The sequence below is a fragment of the Oenanthe melanoleuca genome, chromosome 8 (assembly GCF_029582105.1).
Source record: "Oenanthe melanoleuca isolate GR-GAL-2019-014 chromosome 8, OMel1.0, whole genome shotgun sequence".
Taxonomy (NCBI): Eukaryota; Metazoa; Chordata; class Aves; order Passeriformes; family Muscicapidae; genus Oenanthe; species Oenanthe melanoleuca.
Window position 1 is genome coordinate 11,065,274 of NC_079342.1, and position 25,318 is coordinate 11,090,591.

General features: G+C 35.7%; 1 protein-coding gene across 11 annotated transcripts in view; it reads left to right on the forward strand.

Annotated features, from left to right (window-relative positions):
* Window positions 1-25,318, forward strand: part of EVI5 (ecotropic viral integration site 5) — a 75,066-nt gene that overhangs the window by 18,981 nt on the left and 30,767 nt on the right. For 4 of the 11 annotated variants that reach the window (XM_056498050.1, XM_056498040.1, XM_056498046.1 and 1 more), the window contains 14 exons: window positions 1,007-1,231; window positions 2,165-2,239; window positions 2,906-3,031; window positions 3,822-3,965; window positions 5,005-5,094; window positions 5,202-5,299; window positions 6,667-6,727; window positions 8,656-8,709; window positions 10,996-11,028; window positions 11,589-11,735; window positions 17,968-18,102; window positions 20,175-20,315; window positions 20,846-21,004; window positions 22,550-22,696. In XM_056498050.1, the coding sequence (XP_056354025.1) occupies window positions 1,007-1,231; window positions 2,165-2,239; window positions 2,906-3,031; window positions 3,822-3,965; window positions 5,005-5,094; window positions 5,202-5,299; window positions 6,667-6,727; window positions 8,656-8,709; window positions 10,996-11,028; window positions 11,589-11,735; window positions 17,968-18,102; window positions 20,175-20,315; window positions 20,846-21,004; window positions 22,550-22,696 (1,635 nt within the window). The remainder of the gene's footprint in view (window positions 1-1,006; window positions 1,232-2,164; window positions 2,240-2,905; window positions 3,032-3,821; window positions 3,966-5,004; window positions 5,095-5,201; window positions 5,300-6,666; window positions 6,728-8,655; window positions 8,710-10,995; window positions 11,029-11,588; window positions 11,736-17,967; window positions 18,103-20,174; window positions 20,316-20,845; window positions 21,005-22,549; window positions 22,697-25,318) is intronic. The other 7 variants (XM_056498044.1, XM_056498041.1, XM_056498047.1 and 4 more) reach the window with 5 other exon arrangements.

Sequence of the window (25,318 nt, forward strand, 5' to 3'; positions counted from 1 at the left end):
ATTATCAGAGAAGTAGGAGAAGTATGTGTAACAAACAGGAAGAAGAGCAATAGGAGAATACTCTGGCTTCAGAATAAATTACAATGGAAGAAATTAGCCTTTAGAAGACAGTATACTTGAAAAAAGTTAAGATACGAAAAATTGTTAAGGTACAAAAAGGAAATAGAGACAATCTTCTAGGTCAGACTGATTCTAGTTGCAGAACATTCCACCAAGACAAGACTGTTAAATTTCTGCATAATGCTTCCTTCTCACTTTTCAGATCAAGCAATAAGACTACTTGTGCTTGTGTCTTAAAAGACAAGAAACGGGTTCTTAGGTGTACTCATCTGGGCATTTTTGAATCATATAATACTTAGCATATTTTTTTCAAAACAAAGTAAATTCACTTAATTTAGTTGGTGTAAACTTAATGTTTTCTTGGTCCAGTGTCTGAAACTGCATTTAAATACTTTCTTACAAGATAACTTGGAAATACTGGCACACCAGAGGAATTAGACACAACTTGTCAAGTTTGTTAAATGAGAGTTGTACTGTGCAAATTTTTTGTTGCAGTTGACTGTGTTACAGTTTGTTCTACTTTTTGACATTTGCCTATTTTGGAAGTAATTTTTAGTCAGTGATTTCTTAAGTCTCAGTTACTAGATATATTACTAATTACTATCTCTTCAGTATTCTTTCATGAAATACAGACATAATTGTATTAAATGCTGCTTAATGGAAGTTATTGTATAAAATTATTTGAATATTCTGTTTTTCACATAGCTTGCCATGGATGAGGGACTACTTTCAGTAGCTAATTTAGCCACTAAAAGTGATTCAGAGACTGCTTACTTTTGTTAACTTAATAACCCCACTAAATTTGGTGTTATAAACTGTATGGGTAGTTTTTGCCATGATGTAAATTTTTTTTCTGAAATTGTGAGGAACTTGAAGTTGTTTTTTCTCTAGGTTTATTTTTTTTGTGATATTTTCAGGAAATATAAATTGTCTTTTTGTGCCTTAGGAGCTGGTTCGAAAAGGAATACCTCATCACTTCAGAGCAATTGTTTGGCAACTTTTATGCAGTGCCCAAAGCATGCCAATTAAGGATCAGTATTCAGAGCTTTTAAAAATGACATCTCCTTGTGAAAAATTAATAAGAAGGGACATTGCTAGAACATACCCTGAACATGATTTTTTTAAAGAAAAAGATAGCCTTGGGCAGGAGGTCTTATTCAACGTAATGAAGGTGAGTTGGTATTTCAGCCCTTGAAAATATATTAGCAAGAACATGCACCAGTTTGGATTGCCTTGTATATAGAGAATTTGCACCAGTTTCATCTGTTGTAAGTTTTTTTAAACCATTGATGCACGAATGGTTTAACAAATCCCATTTTAGTTTTGAAGGCATTTCTGTAAGTTTTTTTGATATCTCACAAAGTTAAAACCAAGCTGGTGTTAAAACAAAGTCATGTACTAACTGCTGATAGTGTAGTGGAATGAAGTGTGCCATGAATTGAAATAAACAGCATTGCTCAAGACAAGAACATTGGCAAGCAGAACTACTATTCAGTTTGCAGGTATTTCTGAAGTGCTCATGGCAGCAGCAGATGGCAGGTACAAGCTAATGTACAGTTGTACCCATGCCCAAACACAAAATGAAAATGCCAGTGTAGCATTGTTTGCATTACTTAGCCTTCACTGGAGGTTAAACTTTGAAGGTCAGACCTTTCCATAGAATATAGTTTCAACAGAAAGGTTTGCAGGTTTCCAGATCATAGTAATTTCCATAACTAAAACAAAGATTCCACCTGCATAGAGATCACCACATTTCATCCATCTGTAAATAAAACTGCAACACATAGGTCTGTCTCCTATGAAACTTTGTGAGATTTGTATGCCAGTAGTCTCTCTTAACTTTTGGCAAATTCCTGTAGTTGAAAATTGCCTATATTTTTTTGTATGTATGCCTTAGTTTTAGCATTGTAGGTGCTCAGAGAGCAGAGTTTGTAGAAGCAGGTAGAAACTAGAATGTCTGACTAAAACTTTTGGATAGGATGTCTACCCTTGTTGGATTTGTAGAGAGGAAGAGTAAAGTATTAACAAGATAGCAGGATGAGCTATGATTACTTTTTATTGATAATGAGGTTTAATTGTTGAGAGATTTAACTTTGTTTCCCAGGCTTACTCTTTGGTGGATCGTGAGGTTGGATACTGTCAAGGAAGTGCTTTTATAGTTGGATTACTGCTTATGCAGGTAAAAATATTTAAAAATTGTGAACCTTTAAAATCCATGCTAGAATGCATAATATACTGTGGTGGTTTATTGGGATTTTTGCAATGGTTTTCCTTCACAATTTTGTTACAATGGAGTTGTCAAGGGCAGCTGTTTAGTCTGGAAATGAAATGAGTTTTACTTTGTGTCATTCTTTTTGCCAAGATACTGTATTGGAGTGGGAGAATATATTTGTTTCTCAGAGCTAAGGTAGGATTGCAGGCTTGCAAGCTATTTTGGTGAGTGATATTTCAAAAATAAACGAAATTCTCATTTCTCTTCTACTACATGGAGTCTCCTCAGAGTTCAAATGGAACTACATAATTGATTTGATTATCTTAAAGCTGCCTTTGTATTATTGGTTTTTGGTTTATGACAAAGTAGGGTATATAATACGAAACTTACATACCTTCTTCAATTTAGACATTATTTGCTAGAATTTAATATATACAAAAGTTCATTGGAGTAATTGGCTGTAAATCCCTTAAACAAAACAAAAACCTCAAACAAACCAACAACCAAAAATAAAACTCCACTCTGAGCACATGCACACACAAAACCCCAACCCTTAATCCTCCCAGGCTTTTACTCTGATATATCATTATATTTGTCCAGAGTTTTTACTGTGCTTTTTTATTTTTGATATAGATGCCAGAAGAAGAGGCATTCTGTGTGTTTGTTAAATTAATGCAAGATTACAGACTACGAGAACTCTTTAAACCGAGCATGGCTGAACTGGGCCTTTGTATGTACCAGTTTGAATGCATGATACAGGTACATACAAAAATCTTATCAAACTTGCTCTTCAGTAACTATTAATAAGGATCTTGGGAGTTACAGCTAAGAGCAGGCATGTCTGTTGGCTAACAGGCTGTTCTCTTGGCAATAGCTAGTTTCAGAACTTCAGAAGTAAATGCATGTGACTCTGAGCAATTTTTTTTTAATCTTTGGCAGGCAGTGACTGGCTTTAAACACCGAAGCATGAGGATTTGTGTTGCTGCAGTTTAAGCATATGAATGTTTAATTTTGTTTGAAGACTCTGAAAGTCAAAGACTATGAAGATAGTCAATTTATAGTATCTTAAAGGATGGAAATTAGTAGATATCCTTATATGTAGAATTGAAATTGTTTTCATATTTGGAATGCAGGTTATTCCTGATCAGGCTGAAGGAGAAAAACAGGTTTCTGTTTTGTGATCCAGTTTCTAACATGATGATCAGGGGTGAAATATCAGTCTTAGACTTTGTCAGCTCTTTTTAGTAGGTCATTCTAGATACTACTCAGGGATTTACAAGCTTGACTTCCCCATAGGATCAGGAAGTGTTTTGTTATCTGCTTTGCAGGGTAGATATTCTATAGGGCATTTCTATACTGGGACTTTGGTTGCATGGTTCTTGATAATGATGTCATACCTTTCTTAGTCCTGTTGCTAGTACAGACAGCTGCTATCTATACTAAGTATCAATTATTTTCTTGTACTCAAAATTTGTCAAAAACATGTCTGCACTAAAACTACAAGCAGAAGCTCAACATACTTGTGTATTTTATTCCTCTTCTTTTCCAGGAACATCTTCCAGAGCTTTATGTGCACTTTCAGTCTCAGAGTTTTCACACTTCTATGTATGCATCATCATGGTTTTTAACTATATTCCTTACAACTTTTCCACTACCAATTGCAACGAGAATATTTGATATCTTTATGTCTGAGGTAACTACTAAGTTGTAGTCATATGTTACATTTGAAGAGTAGCTGTTGAGAGCAGTTATTTAGGTAGTGGTGTAAATCCCATCATGATGGACAAATCTCATCTTGCTCTTTATTTCTTATACTTATCAGATTATTTTAAGGGAAGCTGTCTGTGTGTGCAGTTTGTCAAGGAAGAGCAGCTAAGTCACTGAATGTTGATATTGTGTGAATCTTTGTGCTCTTAGCCTGTTGAAGTATTCCCAAATCTGTTCTTTCTGGATGCAGTGCATTAGCATTGCATGCAGCAGGAACATCCATTCCTCAGTGTTATGGTGAATTTGCAGTGGAAACTAATGCTGCTTTTGGACCAAAGTTAAAGTTCCATGGGGATATGCAAGCCAAGAAGCAGGAGTGTAAGTTCCTTTTGTTGTCCAGATGATGGGCGGTGCCAAAGAAATTTAGGGAATTATTCAGTGTCATTATCACAAAGACACCTATGCTGTGTTTTGGGTTAGAGCTTTGCATAATTGTAACTAGTAACAAATCATAGCTTATGCTTGCTCTGCAATCAGCTTTTAGAAAGCAGTAAGTTGAAGGTGGATCCTTTCAGCTTGCCCTCAGGAAAGTCCAAGATGGGGTAGATAAGACATTCCTTTTTTTTTTTTTTTTTTTTTTTTCCCCCCCCCCTCCCCCCAGTAGTTTAACTGCATTGTATTGTGTCTGAATTAAAATAGCTTTTTTGAGAAGTACTGGGTATTTTTCTACTAGGTGTATTTAAAATGGTTGATAGAGTTGACCTAGAGAATTCCTGTCACTTTAGATTTTGCCTCATCACTAACTTTTCTGAGGGAAATGTCTGGCACCAGGACAAATAGCCAGACTGCTTGTCCTTGGAACAAAAAAGGAAACTCAGGAGCAACGTGTTTAGAGATTTTTTCAGTAGCCCTTTTACTTGTGCTTACTTGGATGAAATTTCAAATGTTAGTAAATAGTAGAAAAACTCTGTACTGTTGACAAAGCCTTGAATAATTGTTGGATATTTTTAAACTTTTCTTTTCAGGGTTTAGAGATAGTATTTCGAGTAGGTTTAGCATTACTTCAGATGAACCAGGCAGAATTACTGCAACTTGACATGGAAGGAATGTTACAGGTAAGCTATGGTTATAATAATTTTAAGAGAGAACTGAAATGTGTAGTGTGTGTATATTTCCTTGCAGCTGTTAATTATATGTAATCTTGTGCTCTGATTGCTTTTAGCACTTTCAAAAGGTCATTCCACATCAGTTTGACAGTGGTCCAGACAAATTAATCCAAGCATCTTACCAAGTCAAATACAATGCAAAAAAGATGAAAAAGTAGGTATTACACTTTGAGAAAATGGATTATACTGTTGCTGAGTTACTGTTTGTATCCCCTTAAGAAATGTTATTCAGGGTTTCATTCTGTAATTTCTATCTGTGCATTTTTGGGGGATTTATATTATTTAAACAGTTAAAGCTGAAGTTCTGTCTGCAAAAAATGGTTCTAAAGTAGTATTTGCTTTTTTTCTTAAATATAATAAAGCTATATCTCATTTAATAACTAAAAAAAGCTTTTGAGAAACACTGCAAGTTATGGGGAATTACAGCACTTTCATGAAAAGGAACTGAATAGGATGGCTGGCATGGGGGTGGTTTTCTCGTGGGAGTTTTTTTTAGGGTGAAGTAGGAAAAGGAGATGAAACTTTTATAATCTGGCCTAAATTCAAAACATTTTAGTTCTCAGGAACTGAGGAAAATAATCACAGTGCTATAGAGTGCATTTGTAGTCAAGATTAGTGCTGTTTAAAATACAGCTTGTTAAAACTTAGTAGTAACATTGACAGCAGTAAAACAACTTTCATTTGGGGTTTGAAATCTTGATGATATCACAACTTGTTGTTGTTGTTAAGGTTAGTTGCATGTCTCTTCTGCCTTTGGTAAATTCTGTTTTTGTTAGGCAAGCTGCAGATTGTGTGATTTGCCAGGGTTAAGTTTGGTGGCTCACTCATTGGTTGTAAAGTATCACATGTTCATTGTTGCACTGCAGGTTGTGCCCAGGGTCTTCCAAGCTGAATCTGTCAATCTTTTTCTTTTTCTTCTGTCAGCAGCTTATGATCAGTAGAGTGAGCAGTCTTCTCTAAAAAAGAAGTAATAACAAAGTTTTCAGGAAAATATTTTCTTTGCAAACCAGTACAAGTGTATGTAGTTGAAAATCCTACCATTCCAAGTCTGAACTTCCTGATGTGCCTTCTGTAGAGGCATTGTTATCTCAGCTTGTGGGTTTTTCTTGCCACCTTTTATTTGGTTTGCTGGGGAGAGGCTAAAATTGGTTTATATTTAAGGTATTTTTCTCAGATTTCTTTGCATCTTTTTCTTCCAGGCTTTCCAAGCTCTGATTTCTTTTGGCTGAATCTATGGAATTGATGAGTGTATTACCTAAAGAGGTTATTACAGAGTAGCTCCAAATTGCTGCCACTGTAATGTATCCAAGCAAGCTCCTGCACTTCAGAGTGCTGGTTCAGTCTGTTCGTATCTACTGGAATCTGTGTTTAAATTTAAGGTCCAGTCTAAGCATTTCCAGGAATGCATTTCAGAGGAAATATCAATAATCTGTATCTCTGTTCTACTGTTATTTGTTAGGTATTATACCAAGTAAATTATCCACAGTGGTTCTGATCATAATTTACTGTTTCTAATTTTAGGCTAGAGAAAGAGTACACTACAATAAAGACAAAAGAAATGGAAGAACAAGTTGAAATTAAAGTAAGAAATCCTCAACAAACTTATGCATGATTAAGTTTAATTCCTAGATGAGGGGTTACATGAGGGGTTTTATCTCTGCATTTACCAGGACATAATTAAGGTCCCCTAATTCTTTTCTTTCAGCATGTATATTTGGGATGTCTGTTGATAAAGGACACCTACAGTGAAATTATAGAGACTTCTGGTGGACATTAAAAAAAAAATCTTTGGGGGCCTGCTGTACTTATGTTTTAAGTATTTCCTACTGATAAAAGCTTAATAACAGATGCCCTCATTTATCAGAAGTTCCAAATATACTGGTTTAGATGTAGGTGCTCCACACAGAAGGTTTGTATGACACGTTAAGATAGACTTCATAGAGTGCACTTGAGTGGTTTGTCTTTGATTTTAAAATCTTGATTTTTCTTATGCATTGGATCCAAATTGTAGTATCTTCTGTCTGCAGTCACTTTTTTTTCTAGAGCTTTTGCAGTTAATACAAGCTGTGGGGAAAAAAAGCCAAACTGCCAGTGGAGTTTAATTTTCCCTTTTTACTAACTGACCTACTTCCTGTATGTACTTAATCACTGCATCTTTTTGCTTTTGTGACATAAATAGGCTTTTGATGCCTTTTTTCCCTATTTCACTTTTTTCCTCTGCAGGATGTTGTTTGATCTGGATTTTCTTCCTTGTGTTTTTAGCCAGTTCTATGAGAAAAGACAGTGGGAGAAATGATGTGCAAGTGTATTATATAAAGCTTTGTTGGGGGAGTTAGGTTCAGCTTTCCTTCTTCCTGTCCACTGCTAGTCATTTTGCCTTTCAATATCAGTTTTTAAGGCATCAGTTCTTCAGAAAACCGACTGTGAGACACACCTGGGAGCACAAAGGTATTAGGAGCCTTTTCAGGCAGTTTGTTATTGTGCCAGGCAGTGAGGCAGTTAGCAACATGAATACCTGTTGTAACAGCAGCTGAAATCAGATTTGCAGGGCTCAAATGACAGCTCTCTGCAGAACAGGACAAAATAAAACCATATGAAACACAACTGTAACTTTAGATTCTAGTATACGAACTCATTTCAAATCCTTTCCTGCTTCTTGCTTCCATCCCTCCCCCAAAAAAAAGAAGAAAGCAAAAAACTTCCCCAGAACAAAAACCATGAAGCCCACTCCAAAAAAAAACCAGCCAAAAACCCCCAACAAAACAATGCAAAGCTATCTGCTTCTAGGCCCTACTTTGGGACATATGTAAATAATTTCTGATTTAGCAGAGCTTCTTAGCAGAAGAGACAGTATTAGGGGAGATAGAAGAACAAACATACTTTGAGTTTGCCTTTTAGCCTGGCAGAATAAAGCATTTACTGAACTGATATCCAGTGCCCTGTTCTGAAGGGTATGGATCTCTTCTAATTGAATGCTGACCGCTAAAATTTACAGGAAGTACACTGGTAAAGTATAGAGTTCAGTACAACTCTTTCTTACTTCTGGGACATTTGAGGGTAATTCTCAGTATAACCTTACAGATTAATGTAAATTCTTGTGACGAAAGGGAAGGAAACCTTGTAGCTGCCCCCTTAGCCTGTCCTAGTGCAGGGAGTGTACTTTCATGTCCCCTAACCGTGAAGACTTTGACTCTGTTTGTGAGGGGGAGGCTGTCAAGTCTGCTGTGGGGTTAAACCCCATGGTTGCCCTGCATACAGCTTTCAGCTATGCAACATAGATGCTTTTGTATAACATGAGATATGTTCTTGTTTTGCTGTACCAAGCTGTTAAAACTCATAGTTTGAGCTCTTGCATAATAGGAAAGGATGTTAAGAAGCTCATTAATTTTCTTGTGTTTCTATTGATTTTCATGGATGTGATGAGATAAAAATGTTGTTAGCTTGTTTTGCTTTTATTAGACTTTCAATTCATAACTTGAGAAATGGATTTGTGAACTGTTTACCTTCCAGAGGTTACGAACTGAAAATAGACTCCTAAAACAGCGCATTGAAACACTAGAAAAAGTAAGTATGCTGGGGATTAGATTTAATCTCTGTTAATTTAGACTTTATTGCTGACAATTTCATTATATGAAATGGGAAATCTCAGAATTATAGTTTACTATTTTCCTGATAATCTCTGGTGTTTACTAGCTGTACTTAGCCAAATAACATGGCTGTCACCAAGCAATTAAGGTCAATGCTTTAAATATGTTAGGTTATGTCTGCTTCTTAGTGATTATAAAATCAAACATTTTGATATGCCCAGCTTGTGTTGTACTGTTTTCTTTCCGAATTAGAAGCATATATTTGAAGTCCAGAAGACTCCATGAAATAGTAGACTGGTTGGTTGGAAAATAGGTCATTGAGAGAGAATCCTCAGTTTTGAAAATCTGAAGTTGCTTGGTGTTTTTATGTAGGAGCATAGTGACAGACCTGCCAATGACCAGAGAGATGTTGCAGCATTCATACTGAGAACAGGAGCACTGCCATTCATTCGTTCTATGTGGTTTTGAGGTTTTGTGGCAATTTTGGGTACATGGTGGGGAGAACATCTGAAGACTTAGTCTCACATGTTTAGTTGGAAGTAGAGTTTTGTTAGGTTTTGTTATAACTGACTGAAACTTCACAAGTATGCATGAGGACTGCTGTGGATAGATTGCCAGTTGTTCTCCAGTGGCCTGTCCTGTATCCTGGTATCACACATGCTGTGGCAGATTGCATCTGAGCTGCTCTGCTCAGGAATGAGAACATGCCTGTCCATCTTAAGCACAAACAGGAACCATCTTTCAACAAATGGAATCGAATGCTCTTGTGAGTTGCAAACAGTTGTTCATGTTTCACAGGGAAGGAAATTATAAGAGTGACATAATTGAAAGATGTCAATTAAGCCCCATTACAATTTCTTTAAAAGCAGTCCGTCTATATTCAATTCTAATTAACTGATTTCAGACTTTAGTTTGGAAAAGATGCATAATAAGGACACATTGTAGAAGTTGTGATCAAAAATAAAATTTTATGAACATTTTTGTTTCTAGTATTGGAGATTTATAAAATAAATGGGAAAGAGTAGACTCTTTTTAAGAAGCTTGAAGCTGTAGTGAATAATTTCAAGGCCCTTGGCAAATATATAATAGTTAACATCCTTGGTTTATGCTTTACTTGTAGAGATTTGAAATATTTTGAATTAAATTATGAAGTCCATGATGAACTGCCTCATGCTAGTGCTTTTGCAAATTCTGTACTTAGAATTTCAGAATTCACCTTTAGACTATCCCAATCTAATTGAAATTAAAACAATTCAAAATAGGAAAATATTATCTATTAATAAGAATTTCTGAAGATTGTTATTGTCGCAGCATTTGAAAAACATCATAAAGTGTACAAAATACATTAAGTTCTTCTGTTGGAAACTTACTTTTAAAATATTCTTCCATCGTTCAAACCCGTCTGATTTAGTTGTGATTTCCTTAGTGTACCTTAACTTCTAAGTAATAGCTCTTATCTACTAGTTGGAATTTCAATTTTCCTAAGAATTTCAAGGACAAAGAAATTTGGTGAGTAGATGTGTTTCTCTGTTATAGGATGTTCAAAAAGTTGAGTAGTTTCAGGGGTGATGAAGTAGAAATTAATTAAATATAACTGCAGGGCAGTAGGGCTTATCAGTGTGCAAAAATGAAAAATTTTCTTGCAAAAGTTTGGCAAGGAAAGAGAATCTATGAGCTGCTCAATGAATTACTGCAAGAGTTCAGTAAAATAGAACATTAGCTGTCATAGTTGACATTTCCTACTTGTCTGTCAGTTTGTACCATTTAACTTCCCTGCTTCATCTTAGTGGAAGCTGTAGTTCTGCATGAGTGCCTCAGTGCTTAGTGGAGTTCCCTCTGTGCTCAAATTATGCCTTTTTTTCATGTTGGGGGGGGACGACTGTAGACTGTGTCCTTGTATGATCATATCAGATAATGCTTCAGTAACTTTCATTAATTAGGGAAGCAAGCCATTCAAATAAAAACACCCAGTCTCCTGTAGGTGAATTTTAAGTGCTACAGAAATCTGGCTTTGAAACTTTTTCGTATCAAAGATGGACTGTGTTAAATCTGTTGCAGAAAAGGCTGCTTCCTGGGACCTTTGGGCTGAATTGCTTTCATTTATATGAAGAATTGTTAATTTTGCAAAAAGAGTTTGCACAGAAAATGGGTAGAATTTGGGCATTTTCTTTCTATCAGCTCTTGGTCTTTTTTGTCACTATTATCAGCCCTTTGTATTTTGGTTTCCCTTTTCCTCATTCCTATCTGAATTTTTCCTTTGTAGGAAAGTGCTTCCTTGGCAGATAGATTGATACAGGTATAGTCTTTTAGTCTTTTACTGTATGACTCTCTTCCTACTCATAAAAAAACCCAACTGCTTTAATGCATGCATATTTGCATGCTGTATTCTATCCCTGCTTTGCTGATTTGGAATAAACAGAGCTAATATATCTTGCTAGAAACTTGTTTAATTTTGTTTACTAAAAATATGTAAACCAAATACCTGCACGTTATAGTAATTTTCCTAACCTGCTGTAATTTTTCTACAAATTCCTGTGGCAAACGGATTCTATGACACTGTATTAACAATGAAATTGAGTATTGTGAACCTCAATCTGTGCATGTGCAACCGAGTAATAATGCATGAAAGGAATTTTATTGAATGCAAGTACAAAACTGTGCTTGCTAAATGGATGCTGAACTTTGTAATAAAGTACTAAAGCAGCTGTTTAGTACTACTTTGTCCTAAAATTTCTACCAATTGTACTCTGTGCCATTTGCAAAACCAATCTGATGAAATAAGCAGCTAAGCATCACAAAGGCAGTTTTCCTTGGATTTGTCATCAAATGCTTAAAAAATAAATTATGTCCTATAAGGGACAAGTGACAAGGGCCCAGGAGGCTGAGGAAAACTACCTCATAAAACGGGAGCTGGCCACCATCAAACAGCAGAGTGATGAGGCCAATACTAAACTGGAGCAAGCTGAGAATACCATCAGGGAGCTCCAGCAACAGCAGCAATGGGTAAGGAGCCTGGCAGCACATCATCTCATCTTTTTCACTCACATGTTTATTTTTCATCATCATTACATGACATACATGGTCTCTGTGCTGTCTTTGTAAACCCCTGTTCATTGTGATTTGCCTTCTTAAAATTAAACAAATTGGATTAAATGAAATTTTGCTCTATTCTACTGATAACTTACACCTATCCAGGGTATGATCTAATCTATGAGTAATTAAAAAAAACTACATGACATACTGACAATGAAACACATCAAGTAAAAAAAACCCCAAAAATCCCCCACAAACCAACCCAAAGTCCTTCCACCACAAAAGAAATACTAACAAAAATCCACCCAGACAACCTCTGATAGCTCTTAATGCTAAGAATCTAGTCATTGTAAGTTGTGTTACTCTGAATACTCAAATTTGAGAATTGATTCACAGTGCCCTTATCTAGTGTCTAATTTAAGTCAGTTTCTTTCATGTTAATGTTTCTTCCGAGTAGCTGCATTTGTTTTTTTCTGAGAATGCTAAAATTTACTGATTGCTGAAGCAGAAGAGTCCTGTCCATGATTTTAGAACTACAGAATTTGTGGGTTTATGTGCATATGGAGCAGGAAAATAATTTTTAGTAGCCTTTTATAGTGCTGTATTTGTGTGCAGTCTGTGTTTTAGGTAGCAAAATGTTCAAGACTTCTGACTGTTGCTGTAAGACTGAGGTTACTTCCCCTGAGACACTTGAAGTGCTCAGTATCTTCTCTTTGGGGGGACAGGCAGAAGCATTTTAGCATCTTCACTTGCTGAATAAACTGTGCTCTACTAATGTTGATGTGAATGTTCTCATATTGTTTTAAGTAAGTGGTATCCAAGTACTCGTCTGGAATCTTGGGAATTTCAGGTGTATGAAATACAACTTACTATACTGCAGCTGCTTACCAGATTTCTTAATGTCAGTGTGGCAGTTTGTTTTGCATGTCTTCCACCAAAGCTCTAGAATTATCTGTGTCTCATATTGGAAGGTAAAGATGAGATTTACTGTTAGACTGAAAAAAAATCACAACTTAAATGCAACATTCTAGAACTAGTTTATTAGGTCTGTTTAATGCATTTCAGTGTAAAAAGAAAAATGTATTTTAGAATAGTTGTAAGAGGTGACTAATGAGCTGTACACTCTCATGTTCAATACTGCTTTTTATAGAACTTGAACAATTTCTTTAGGGGGAAAATATGGAGAAATTATGATTAGGAAGATGGGAATGGTCTAGGAATGCTTTCCAACATTTTTAGATATACTGTAATCTTTCAAGTGGAATGCAATTAGAAGCGTTTATAGACTTTTGGATATCCAGCTGTTTATTGCCTGATTACAATTGTACACACACTTTTGGAATATGTTATTTAGAAGCATCCATGTTAATGACATGTAGGCAATTGAAAGTTATTAGAAGACTAAGATACTATATTTATTTATTCATTAATTGGTGGGAATGTGGCTTTTAAAGCTAATGCCTTTAACTGTGCTGGTGACCTTATAGGTAGCAATGATGGGGGGGCCTGGCAGGTTGCCTAGGTATGGGAACTGATCCTAAGCAAAACCTTAGATAACTGTGGATTGCAAATTTGGCTGGGTTGGAGCTGTGAGTGCAGACAACTGGACAAGTACTGCTGGAATGAAGAGTAACTTCCTCCTTTCCATGCTTGCAGCATTGTTTTCCTCCACTTAAACTTGAACATGGCTATAGGAACTTGTCTGACTCTTTGTGGAACTGAGACTAAACCTGTATGGTTATAGACAGGTTCCTGTCTAATAGCTGGCTTATTCTGGAGTGCAGGGAATAGCACTGTGGCTTTGAGACCCATCAGAATTAGACAGTGGTGAAAGTGTTAAAATGGTTTAAGTGAGGGGCGTTCGCCAGATTGTGCTGCATCAGTAAGACGTGAAACTGAACAGGCTTTTAACGCTTTCCGAGCGGGAAGTGGGAGCAACAAATGTAAGCAGCTGCGGGCGTTTAGGCGCCACCTGGTGGGAATGCATCTATTTATTTAGAGTTCGGGCATTTTACTGTACACTAGTAAATTTTTTGCCACTTGCTAGTGCCATTAGCTTTGTTCTTTGCAATACTCCTTTTCAGTACTGTCTTGCGAGTATCTGCTTTAATGCCTCCTTCTCTAATTATTTCAGCTTTGTTTATTGTTAGCAAAAAATGATTGCACTGTAAACTTGTAAATCACTGCATAATCTGCGCTTATTTCAAGATACAGCATCTGTTGTATATATTTTATCATCTACATATTTTTCAGTCTTGAATTATCTGTTTCAGTATGATAAAAACTGTAATGTTTGGATATGAATCTCTGAAGAGAAATGTACAAAGAGAACTGCCTAAGGGTACTTGCAACTGCCTCTTCAAAACAGCACTGCAGGATTAAAAAACCCCACTATTTTGTTGGTAGCAAAAAATCATCTAAAAATAGTATTTCTAAGAAGGTTAGAATATCCTTTGTAAAAAGGTTATGCATTTGTATTTGGATATTATCAAGGGCATATGCTATCTGTTCTATGAGGTTGGATAGCATAGGTTGGATGGCTAAGGGTGAGTATTGAAGGTACTTACTAGATTTGTGTCTGAAGAAATTCTCCCCCTGCAGCATTTTTGAATACAGAGATGGTAGAGGAGTATTCTTTTGATCGAAGCCTGACACCAGAAGCCCAAGTTACATGCATGTTTATTTTTTTCTGTACTAAACTATTTATGGGGAATTTTTAGTTGAACAGGAATGATTTCATTATGGAGTCTACTTTATACTAAAGAATGATACTAATCTCTTTTTGGCTTCTCTGGTCTTTAAATGTAGAAGCTTGCCAAAGACAAGTCGTATTGGGTTACCAAATGATTAAGAGGAAGGTGGCTTCTTCCTCATATTGCTAGTAAATAACTGCATAGAGGAAGCTGGGCCTGACTTGAACAAAATACGGAGTTTTCTTTTGAGGCATGCTAAGAGCTATGGTATTTGAGGAGTATGGGGAAAGGGTAATCAGCCTATTGTAACTTACTCCTGATAATTATGTGCTGAAGGTTTTATTCTCTGTTCTTTTCCCCCTTGTGTTTCTAAATTAAAAGGGTAGCTTCTTGTTGGATGTAAACACCTCCAGAATGCAAATCTTGTCTTTCCTTGTGACACTGTAATTGTCAATGATTACCCAGTTCATCAGTCTGAATGCTTTAAAATTGAATTTGATAAATTGGAGGCTAATTAAGCTAAAATTAGTTCACATCTTATTTTTAAATAGGCTCTTCAGCTATATTATGTGAAGATAGAATTTTAATTGGCTAAGCATTCAGATGGAAGCATATGCATTTTGCAAGGTAATTTATAGTGATGTATTTGGTTACTGTTATGAAACTTCATAATGCATAGTTTCTTTTCAGGAACTCATGCTAAAATGACTGATAATAATTAAGAACATAGTAATTGATACTGGGAATATATGCTTGTAAATGAGTGTTGTAACTTTATGGAAGGCTTCACTTTATTTTACAGTATTCTTTCCTAATACTGTGTTCTGATTTGCAACGAAAAAGTAGAAAATAAGAATACTGTATTTAGGGAAGTACTACAGTTAGTGCTTAAATGTGTAAACAAAGTTAGCTGGGAGCTGCTGAATCATCTGTTAATTGCTCTTCAGCACAGTGTACTGGAGAAACATTGTGTAATTATATCTGTCATCAGCTAAAATAATATTTGATATGGCTATGTTTAAAGAAAGTTGAGTGGAAATAAATCCAGTTGTATGAAGCAGAGCAAGGACTTGTTTCTTTCAGAATTACATAGCTGTAGAACTACAGTTTTAGTCCTTTCTACTACATATGTCTCTTCAACATAGGCAAGACAGTTACTGTGGTTAAAATGTTTGGTGGTGCCTGAAAGTCTGTATTTGCTTTGTGGCTTTTGTCAGAAATTCTAGGGCTTAAGGCAAGTATATAAAAGCAGATATTTTCCCTGCAGTAAATTTAAAAGTATTTTTCAAATGCTGTCTTACTATGAACTTGTTACCTTTATATACTAAATTATTGAAATTGTGCTTCGTTTTACTAGGTAGCAAAACTCACAAATTCTAATTTGTGAATCTTGATTTCTTCAGTCTGTTTTGACCTTGGCTGGGGATTTTTGCCAGTATATCAATACTTAATTTAGAGTCTGTTGTGACTAAGTAAATAAATACTCTTGACATACTCCTTAGGCAAGCAAATTCTAAAGACATTTAAAGAAGGCATGACTTGTGCCTGAAACTGGATTAATAACTTTTCTTACATTCCCCATTACTAATAATTTGAGAAACATCAACTTGATTTTTATGGAATACACTTACATTATTGCAAAATCAGCATATATTCAGTTCTTCAAATCTGCTGTTTTCTTTCAATGTACTGGAAAATATTAGAGAACTTCTTACCTTACAAAAGAGCACACTGCATTTGCTCTCATTCTGTATGTATCACAGACAGAAATCTGGAACATGAAATGTAGAATCCATCTAAGTTGCTGTGTATATTGTGGGATGAACTTGTACAAAGAACCAGGGAACAAAAAAGACTGGTTGCTTCTTCTCTGCCTCTGCATGGTGTTAGATCTGGTATTGTATTGCTACATGATCTGAGGCAACTGTAGAAATGAATCAGCATTGTCCACCATCTTCTTCCTTACATTCAAATCAGCTCTGCCTTCACTGCTTGCTGAGGCAAAAACCCTGTGTAGGGTGAAAGTAATATGAATTTGATTAGTATTGTATTAGGGAAAACTAATATTAATGTACAATGATCATACTGTGTCTGTGTTCCATGTGTGTTCACATGCACACAGTATGCTGAGTGCTTAAGTGGAACGTCTCAATGACACTAAAAACTGCCTGTCTGAGCTGCCTTTGCCTTATATGCTTTGTACATACCCCCTCCATTACAGCTTCCTGTAGGCACATACATACAAGAAATGTAGTAACACTAAGAGTAGTGTACATTTGGAATTTGGATTGTACTAATTTGGATTGTAATAATGACAAAAGGTTTAGTTGTCATGCAGAAGTATAAAAGCAAAAGAAAAAATTATTTCCTTGACCATATAGTTATATTTAAATCCTTGTTTTCTCCTGTTTGCCTTTTATTTGTACATAAGAGGTCAGGGAATGTCACACTCTAACAGAAGTATGTAGAACTAAAGACTTCTGTTCATTTTTTTACTGTTTTTTGGATGCAGAAAACTAAATTGTTTGATACAAACACAAAGTGAGACACAGCTGTATCTTTAGTATAATGAATAAGAGATTAAAAAGTTGAAAAATGTTGAATTGTTAATTAACTTTTTAAGAAGTTTGATTGTTAATTAAAACAAACTATTAATACAAGCATAGTACTTATATTTCACAATGTAGTTAATAACACCAGAAAGATATTATTGTCCTCTACATGTAATTTTCGGGATAGCTATGTAAGCACAGTAATAAAATAACTACACCCACTTTTTTCTTCAATCAGAAACTTAAAGGCTGATTTAGGTTAATGTAGCCTATCAAGCAAGTTTGACAATCTATCAAACTAACAAGTCATTTTAAAGTGACTCAGGAAAGAAATAAAATGTATTTTTTTGCTATTGATTGGGGGGGAAAGTTAAGTGAGTCTTTTGAAAATAAGTGCCTCAGCTGGATGTGTCTGAACCTCAGAAGGAATATATAGAGTGTGAACAAATGAGAGCTGGAATAAAGAAAGGGGCAAACCAAAGTCATTGTGCATTGAAGTAGTTTTCTTTAAAGATTTATTTTAAAATTATGGAAGGATACTCTGTGTTCAGGTGAACAGGGATTGAGTGATAATTGTATTAACCTTGTAATTAGCTAGTCTTTCCTGAACATGTTTTTCTGCAGATCACAAAATATTCACAGATAGTTGGAGAATCTTTGCATTTGGTTGACAATGAGAGAAAAGTGTGAGTTGTTGCTTGTTAGTACTAGCAGGGGGTCTCAGTTTTGTCAGCAACATTTGGCTGTGTGGAGGTGCAGTGGTTGGAGAGGCAGAGCAGTAGGGATATGTTTGTTAGCAATCTGGGTTGACATTAAGAGACTTGGATAAGGTAAGCGCTTAAGCTGGTATTCCTGATCTTAAGCACCTGAATGTACTTTTCCCACCAAAGCTGGTATACAAAACCCCCTTCAAACAATCTGTACTTCTTACTAAACATATTTCTGCAAACTTTGTAGCATAAATGCAGTTCACGATACAGTGAAGACTTTGTGCTACAGCTGGAAAAAGAGCTGGTCCAAGCCAGGCTGAGTGAAGCAGAATCCCATTGTGCCCTGAAGGAGATGCAAGATAAAGTTCTAGAGATGGAAAAGGTAAATCAAACCAGGACACTTTATATAGAACAGCTCTAGAAATAGACTACAGGTCCCTGTCATTCTTTGCAGAACTGTACTCTAGAACCTTCACTTCTGTGCTTCTGTGATTGCAAGATGCTTTTCAAACCTGAAAGTACAACAATAAAACTAAGGTCTGTTTGTGCTGGGAAAGGTTTGTGAATAACTGATCACTTTTCTTCTATTCCTGGAGCCTGCTATAGTGGAAAACTTCTGGTGAAGTCTTGCCAGGAAACATCAATTGTTTCAAAATTGCATCCTGCAACAAGAGCAGTGAGTTTAGAGTGAGCATTGACATTATGTGAAACTAAACAGTTTGGGAGGGGAAGAAGAAAGTGTTCAATATTACCATTCCCATCCCATTTTGGGCAGGGAAAGAATTCCTTCACTGCTCAGTATCAGAATCTCTACTGCTTTTTGAGGTGCCATGTTAGCTTGTAACTTATTGATGCCAGAGTTCAAGCTGTACTCAAAACTACTGTCAAACATTTACCTTTTTTTGAAACAAAATTTAACTGCAAGATAAAATAGCAAAAGAAAAAAAAATCCCAGTACTGCTGACCTCATATAAAACATGCTTTTCAGATCCTATTGTACTGGCTTTGGAATTAGTTTCCTTAGGAAATTTTAATGAGCTATATACCCAGGCTTTGGCTGGAAGTTACTAGCTGATTAGATTAACCCACTGGAGTCAAGACTTATTTTTAATTATCTGATGGGTTTAGTATTACTAGTGTAGTAGTTTTTATTGTATTGACCATTGGTAAGAATTCAGGATATAAAGTATTTTTCAAAATTCAGGAGACTACTTAATCTCCATCAGTATGGAGACAGCATACAATGAAAACTTATCTGTGAAGAAATACTGGAATAGTGGGGTCAGTTCCAGTGTACCAGACAAACTCAGACATACAGTAATATCTCAGTCTGTCATGATGAACTTATGCAATGAAGTGCATAAGTGAGAAAGTGGCTGAAGTGAATTCCCTCAAATTCCTCCAGTACAGCTCTTTACTGCTGCTAGTGATGAGTGGTGTAATCTGGGGAACTTCTGCTGAATAACTCGAGACTTGCACGGCCATAATGCCAGTGCTATAAACATTCAGAAACATACCCTCTCATTTCCTATATTTGCCAGTACTCAGATCCCATGACTGTGAAATGGAATGCTAATCAATGGCTGCTGTGATGTGTTCTGTTAATGTGCTAATTTACATCATGTGCTTTACTCAACTTTCAAGTATTATATATGTCACAGTATTGTACATCTGCAAAACCACTTGATTTTGCTGAAAACAACTACTGGGAAATAAAGTAGAAAGTGATACTTTGAATATTTGATGACCAGTGATTTGTTGTAGGAATGTTGTAGATAGCCTGTCTGTTTTCTTCCCCTCTTGTTTCTTTCCCAGACTTCCATTATTAGGATTTCATCTCTGTTTTGCTTTTCCTGGTGTTTTCATGTTCTCTGTTTAGCCTTCTCTCACCTTTCTGCTTTTTGCTCATGTGTCTTGCACTTTCATCTCTAAGACCTCTTGACTGGTTGTTGTTTATAAATATTAACAGATGGTTCCTTTTTCAGCATATCTGTTCTGCTTTTCAAAGGCTGTTGATCTATTTCCTAAAAAATAAATTTCCATTTATTATTTTTCCTGTAAACCTAAATAAAAGTTATACCTTTAAGGTGTAATTTCAATTCCTTGTTTGCTTTACTTTCTATCAACTAGGTCAAAACCTTTCAGATTGCTCTCCATATTTTTGATGTGTTCAAATATTGTAAATGTAATGTTTTGTTAGGGTTACCATTCAGGGAAGTCTTGAAATCAGAATACTAGAACTACTACCTTTATATATTTTTTTGTAGTTGGCAGTTGGAAATTATTTATATACACTCACTTTATCCAGAAACTTAGATTTTTGATGATTTTTATTTTGCAGAGGATGTGGACTTAGTTTTTTTAGTTATTGTTCCATGTTTATGTTCTTGGACTGGGTTTCACTAAGTACAATTTTATTCAAATACATATTTAAGAGGATGGTCCTTGTTGCAGAGGAACAGCTCCCTCCCTGATGAGGAAAATGTTGCCAGACTACAAGAAGAACTGATTGCAGTAAAATTAAGAGAAGCAGAATCTTTGATGGGTCTCAAAGAACTAAGGCAGCAAGTCAAAGATTTGGAGGAACACTGGCAGGTATGGGTAGTAATACACTTCAATGAATTTTTATTTTCAATGATAAAGCAAAAGACTATAAAATTTTGAGATGCTGAGGTCAAGTAGAAACTAATGATTAAGGATAAAACTGCTGAGGTGAAAAAATTCTTAAATTCAGCTGTCACAAGAAATTTAACTTCAAAAGTATGTTAGAAATTTGTGCCTAGTTGTGGTAGATGGCAGAAGACCTGTGCTACCAGCTAACTGTAATGGTAGGAGGGAAGTACCTGATCAGTATTCCTACTTTGCTAAATGTTAAAAAGGACTAGAAATAGACAGAAGTCTCAGGATATACTTGCAATTCACTGACTTACTGTAGTTGGGAATGAATGTGTTCAGTTTTTTAATTGTCTGTTCTTAGAACCAGTAAGTTTCCATGGGTTTTTAGCTTTTGGGATCAACAGGGGAACTCTAGCTATTTGTCCTCATATAACTCTGAGACCTTAGATGAAGTAAGCAAACACCAGGGATGATCAGGCATTATCAGTAAAAACATGCCGCTTTTCTAGCGTCACCTAGCTCGAACCACTGGAAGATGGAAAGATCCTCCCAGAAAAAATGCAGTGAATGAGCTGCAGGATGAGCTGATGACAGTGCGGCTGAGAGAAGCAGAAACTCAGGCTGAGCTGAAAGAGACCAAACAAAGAATGATGGAGGTGGAGACACAGGTATGTTATTGAACACCAAGACGGGTGAATTGAGCTGGAATCTGGCAGTTTGGAGTTAAATGGTAGATACCTGATGATGATCTTCACTGTCTACAGGCAGGACTTTAGTTCCAAAATGCGGGATGTTTTTATTTCTGTTAGATTGAGATGGGAGAATCTAGTGCATACAGTCCAACTTTCATGTCGTTTCTTTAATCTCTTCCGGAACTATGCTTCCTGAATTTCTAATAAGGGTTAGTTGGCAGACACTGAATGTGTGTGCATCTTAATTGTGAAATAACAACAACAAAAGTATGTTTATGGTGTTTTAAATGTCACAAATCTAATTGGTAATTCCGATAATAGTGATGTGTAGATTAGAAATTTAGAAAGCAGTGTGTGCTTTCTTGTCATGACATTGGTGATTGATTTTCTGCTGAGGTCATGAATCCGGTTTCTAAGATGTGGACTCAGCAAATCAGCTGTGTATTGGTCAGTTTTTTAGCACGAGGTTTGCCTTCTATGTGCCAGCATATAAAAACATGGGTTACTCCTACTGAGGTTTGTGCAGAAAAGACAATCATACCTTGACCAACAAGATTCTTTTGTATAACTGGGGAATGTGTTGCTAAGCACCTGAAATGAAAGTGCACTAAAGTGGTGAGTTCATATTATATTAGTGAACTTTCACTCAAGTTAATAAGCACAATGTGCTGATGATTGAGACAGATTTATAATAGACTTCTAAGAAATCTTCCCATGGAATGTTACTTTTTTGCAAGAGATCCATGCATCATAAAAACTAAACAAACAACAGCTTTACTTGACAAGGTTCAGCAGTTCCAGAAACCAGGAGAACGTGTTAAGGACATGCTGCTGAAGAGAGATTAACCAACTGCAAGGCATAAGAAGGCTTCTTTCTGATAGAGGCACCACTTCTCCTGAACCAACTAAATAAGTTTCCTCTTGCCTTACTGTTTGCAATTTTCACTGACTGTCAATATCGTTTTGGTCAGTAGAGGGCGGAGAGATCCTGCTGTGTGGCTTACTTGCATTTCTGTACTTCTCAGTGTTACCCATGGAGCCCTTGCATGTGCTTAGGCTGTGCAGCTGTCATCTGTGGTATGGTGTGCACAGCTTCAGGCACAAATGCTGTGACCTGTGCACTGATCTCAACTAAAGTGCCATGTTGCTTTCAGGAATTCACTGGACAGGGAAACATGCACAGTATTTCTGACATGCCTTATCTTTCCTGGATGCCTAGTGTTGTTGGGATACAAGTTCACAAAATCTGCCTTATCTAGGCAGAAAATTGGGAAAAACAGATTGACTGGGGCTTTGCAATAATGTACAATTAGTCATCTGTTTAAGAACAATTTAAATATCCTGGTCCTAAATAAAATGCCATGCAAACCCTTCTGGTTACACTTGGAAAACTCTGAATGCTTTTTCATCAAATGTTTTTTATGGTAAATGATCTCTAAGTCTGTTTTCTCAAACTTCAGGGAGTTAGATTAATATCCTTTCCTTAACATGTATTTTTCCTTTTTTTGTGATAAATTTCAGAATCAGATCAATAGTAATCACTTACGAAGGGCAGAGCAAGAGGTTACCAACCTACAGGAGAAGGTGCAGTATCTTTCTGCACAGAACAAAGGACTTCTGGCTCAGCTGAATGAAGCAAAACGTAGACAAGCAGAGATTGAATGCAAGGTAAACAACAACCTGAAAAGAATATTTATATGCTAATATATGTACATTTTAGTTTTGTCTGCTCTTGTTGGATAAAATTGTCTTAACTGAGAAGCATAAATCATAAAACTAAAATTCTTTTTACTGATTTTGATAATACCAACTTGAATTTACCATCTCACAAAAACCACTTGACGTTTTGACAAAGCTGCCTCTTTGTGGTCCCACGAAGTTAAACATTTACTTTAAGGCATGATTCTACTCAGAAAAGTGTCTGTATATAATATAAAAAGACACTTCTCAACAACAGATTTTCATTTTTCTTACTGTCTTGCTGGTCCTATTTGTTTCTAGTGGGATCTGAATGTGCAGTGCAGCAAAGAAGTAACTTCTGTTGGCTTATCAAACTCCATTGCAAGCTTTTAGGAAAAAAGACACTGAATCTTAACTAGAAGAAATTGCTTCTACTGACTTTCTTGTTTGTCATAATCTCTGGTTTCCTAAGTACTGTTTTTTTAATGCTGAGATTATTTTTACTGATTTTTTTTTTTTTTTTAAATAATCAAAATCTTGGTGAGGTCCTTTTTATATAACCTGTAACTTATTTTGTTTGATTAGTTTTTTGATGCTGAAGGTGCTCATTAATCCTTAACAGACTAAGAATTGAGAATGTGTAGTCAACGTTCTGTTTTTACGGTGACTATATAAAGAGCAGTATGTCTTTAACCTAGTACACATAGTTAGTTAGTTAGTACACATAACTATTCTCAGTGGGATAGTACACTTGTAGAACAATGTTCTAGCATGGGCTAGAGAAAAGTCTAACAGTAGTAGACCACCAGTCATACTCCTTAGAGATTCTCTGAAAGTAGCTGTGGTACCTTCACTGACATACACTAACATTAGATCCTGAAACCTGTTTTGCAGCTAATAGAAAAAAGATTACAATTTACACTGTAAGATGTTTTACAAGTAATATTTGACTATATATCAGAAACAACAACAATTATTCTTGATTCTATTAGTAACTGGTGTTGGATTATTTTTTTTCTTCTGTTTTTTCAAGCTGTTTGAAATCATGCTCCAGGGTTTAGGTTTTTTTTTTTTTTTTTGTCTTGGCTAGGTAGCAATATTTCTAGTGTCTCAAAAAGCATGTATTTGGATTTTCAACTCCGCACTTTTATGCATAATAAAGTGGTATGTTATTTCAGGAGCTTGTATTTTTCTTTTAAAAGATATCTTGAAGTGTTTGAGCAGAAATTAAAATTTTTGTTGTCAGTTGCATCTCATACCACGTACATGCATCTCATGTATGGCAGCCATTTTTGTCACAGGCATCTATTGTTTTGTTTTTCCCTTTTTACCTGACTACTGCTTCTACAGCAAGGACTCAATTTCAATTTTTTTCTTGCAACTCACCATTCATCCTTCTAATCAGTTGTGCTAAAGAATTTACAACTTAAAGATTTGTGCCCCAACCCAGTTTTGTCTTTCCTACCATATCAACCTCTGTGGTAATTATTGAGAACATGCTCTATTTCAGAGATAAAGCATTGATGCCATCTAGAGCAGCACTATTGACTAATCTCTGATACCAAAGTCAAAGCAAGCCAGTCTTTCCTTCAGCTTTCAGTTAAATACATGCAATCCTGTGGACTTGTCGGTTTGGCTTCATTTGAGCAATCGTGCAACAGAATTTAGCAAGGATGGCTAAACTTCAGCTAGCACATGATAGATTCTCTGAAATGGGCTCCACTGATTACAAATGTAGTTAACTGGATCCTGTAGATTATATACCTCCATTACAAGAATATTTTAAAAAACCAAAACCAAACAAATAGCATCTTTAAAGGTAGCTACTATGGATAAGCTTTGATATGTTTGACTTGATTTCAACTGTACTGTCTAATGAAGGGTGATTGAGTACTGTTAGTCTGAAGCGCACATTAAAATAACTGAAGTACTGGAACTGATTTGCAGTAAATACAGTTTAATACCAGGCTGCTATAAAAGTAGGTGTACCTGAGCCTCATCTGACTCTTCCCCAGAGCTGTTTGCTCTTCAGCTGATAGTATTGCTCACTAATTATCTAACACTCTCTTCTCTCTGTGGTTGTACCATGCTGCTGACAATATAATGTTGTTTTGTTCTTTGAAGTGTTGAGGATGTGTCTCATAAAACAGGACATTTCTTTCTCTTTTAAACTCAAAATAGCTATCATTTATAGACAGACTTGTAAGTTAAACTTACAGTGGGAGGCCAATTGTAGGTTATGTGCATTAGTATTTTATTTTAAAGTGTCTTTGTTATATACTGTGACTAAGATAGCTGGACTAAATGAGGTCGAAAATACAGTTGCTTTTATATATTTAAAGTTTTTTGCTTTTTTTTAAGACAAATGAAATTATGAAATAAGGAACTCTGGTGTAGCTTTGCTCTTTCTATATATATAAAGTCCAAAATTAAAGCATGAGCTGGTTTCTTTTATTATGTTGATTATTTTTCTTAATTCACAGTATAATATTTCTGAAAAACTAGATGGTTGTTTTCTGGACCTTGAAATTGATAACAGCAAGTTTTCAAAACTGCAGATTTTTTTTTAGATTATTATAGTTTAGGTTAGATTATTACTTACTCCTCCTA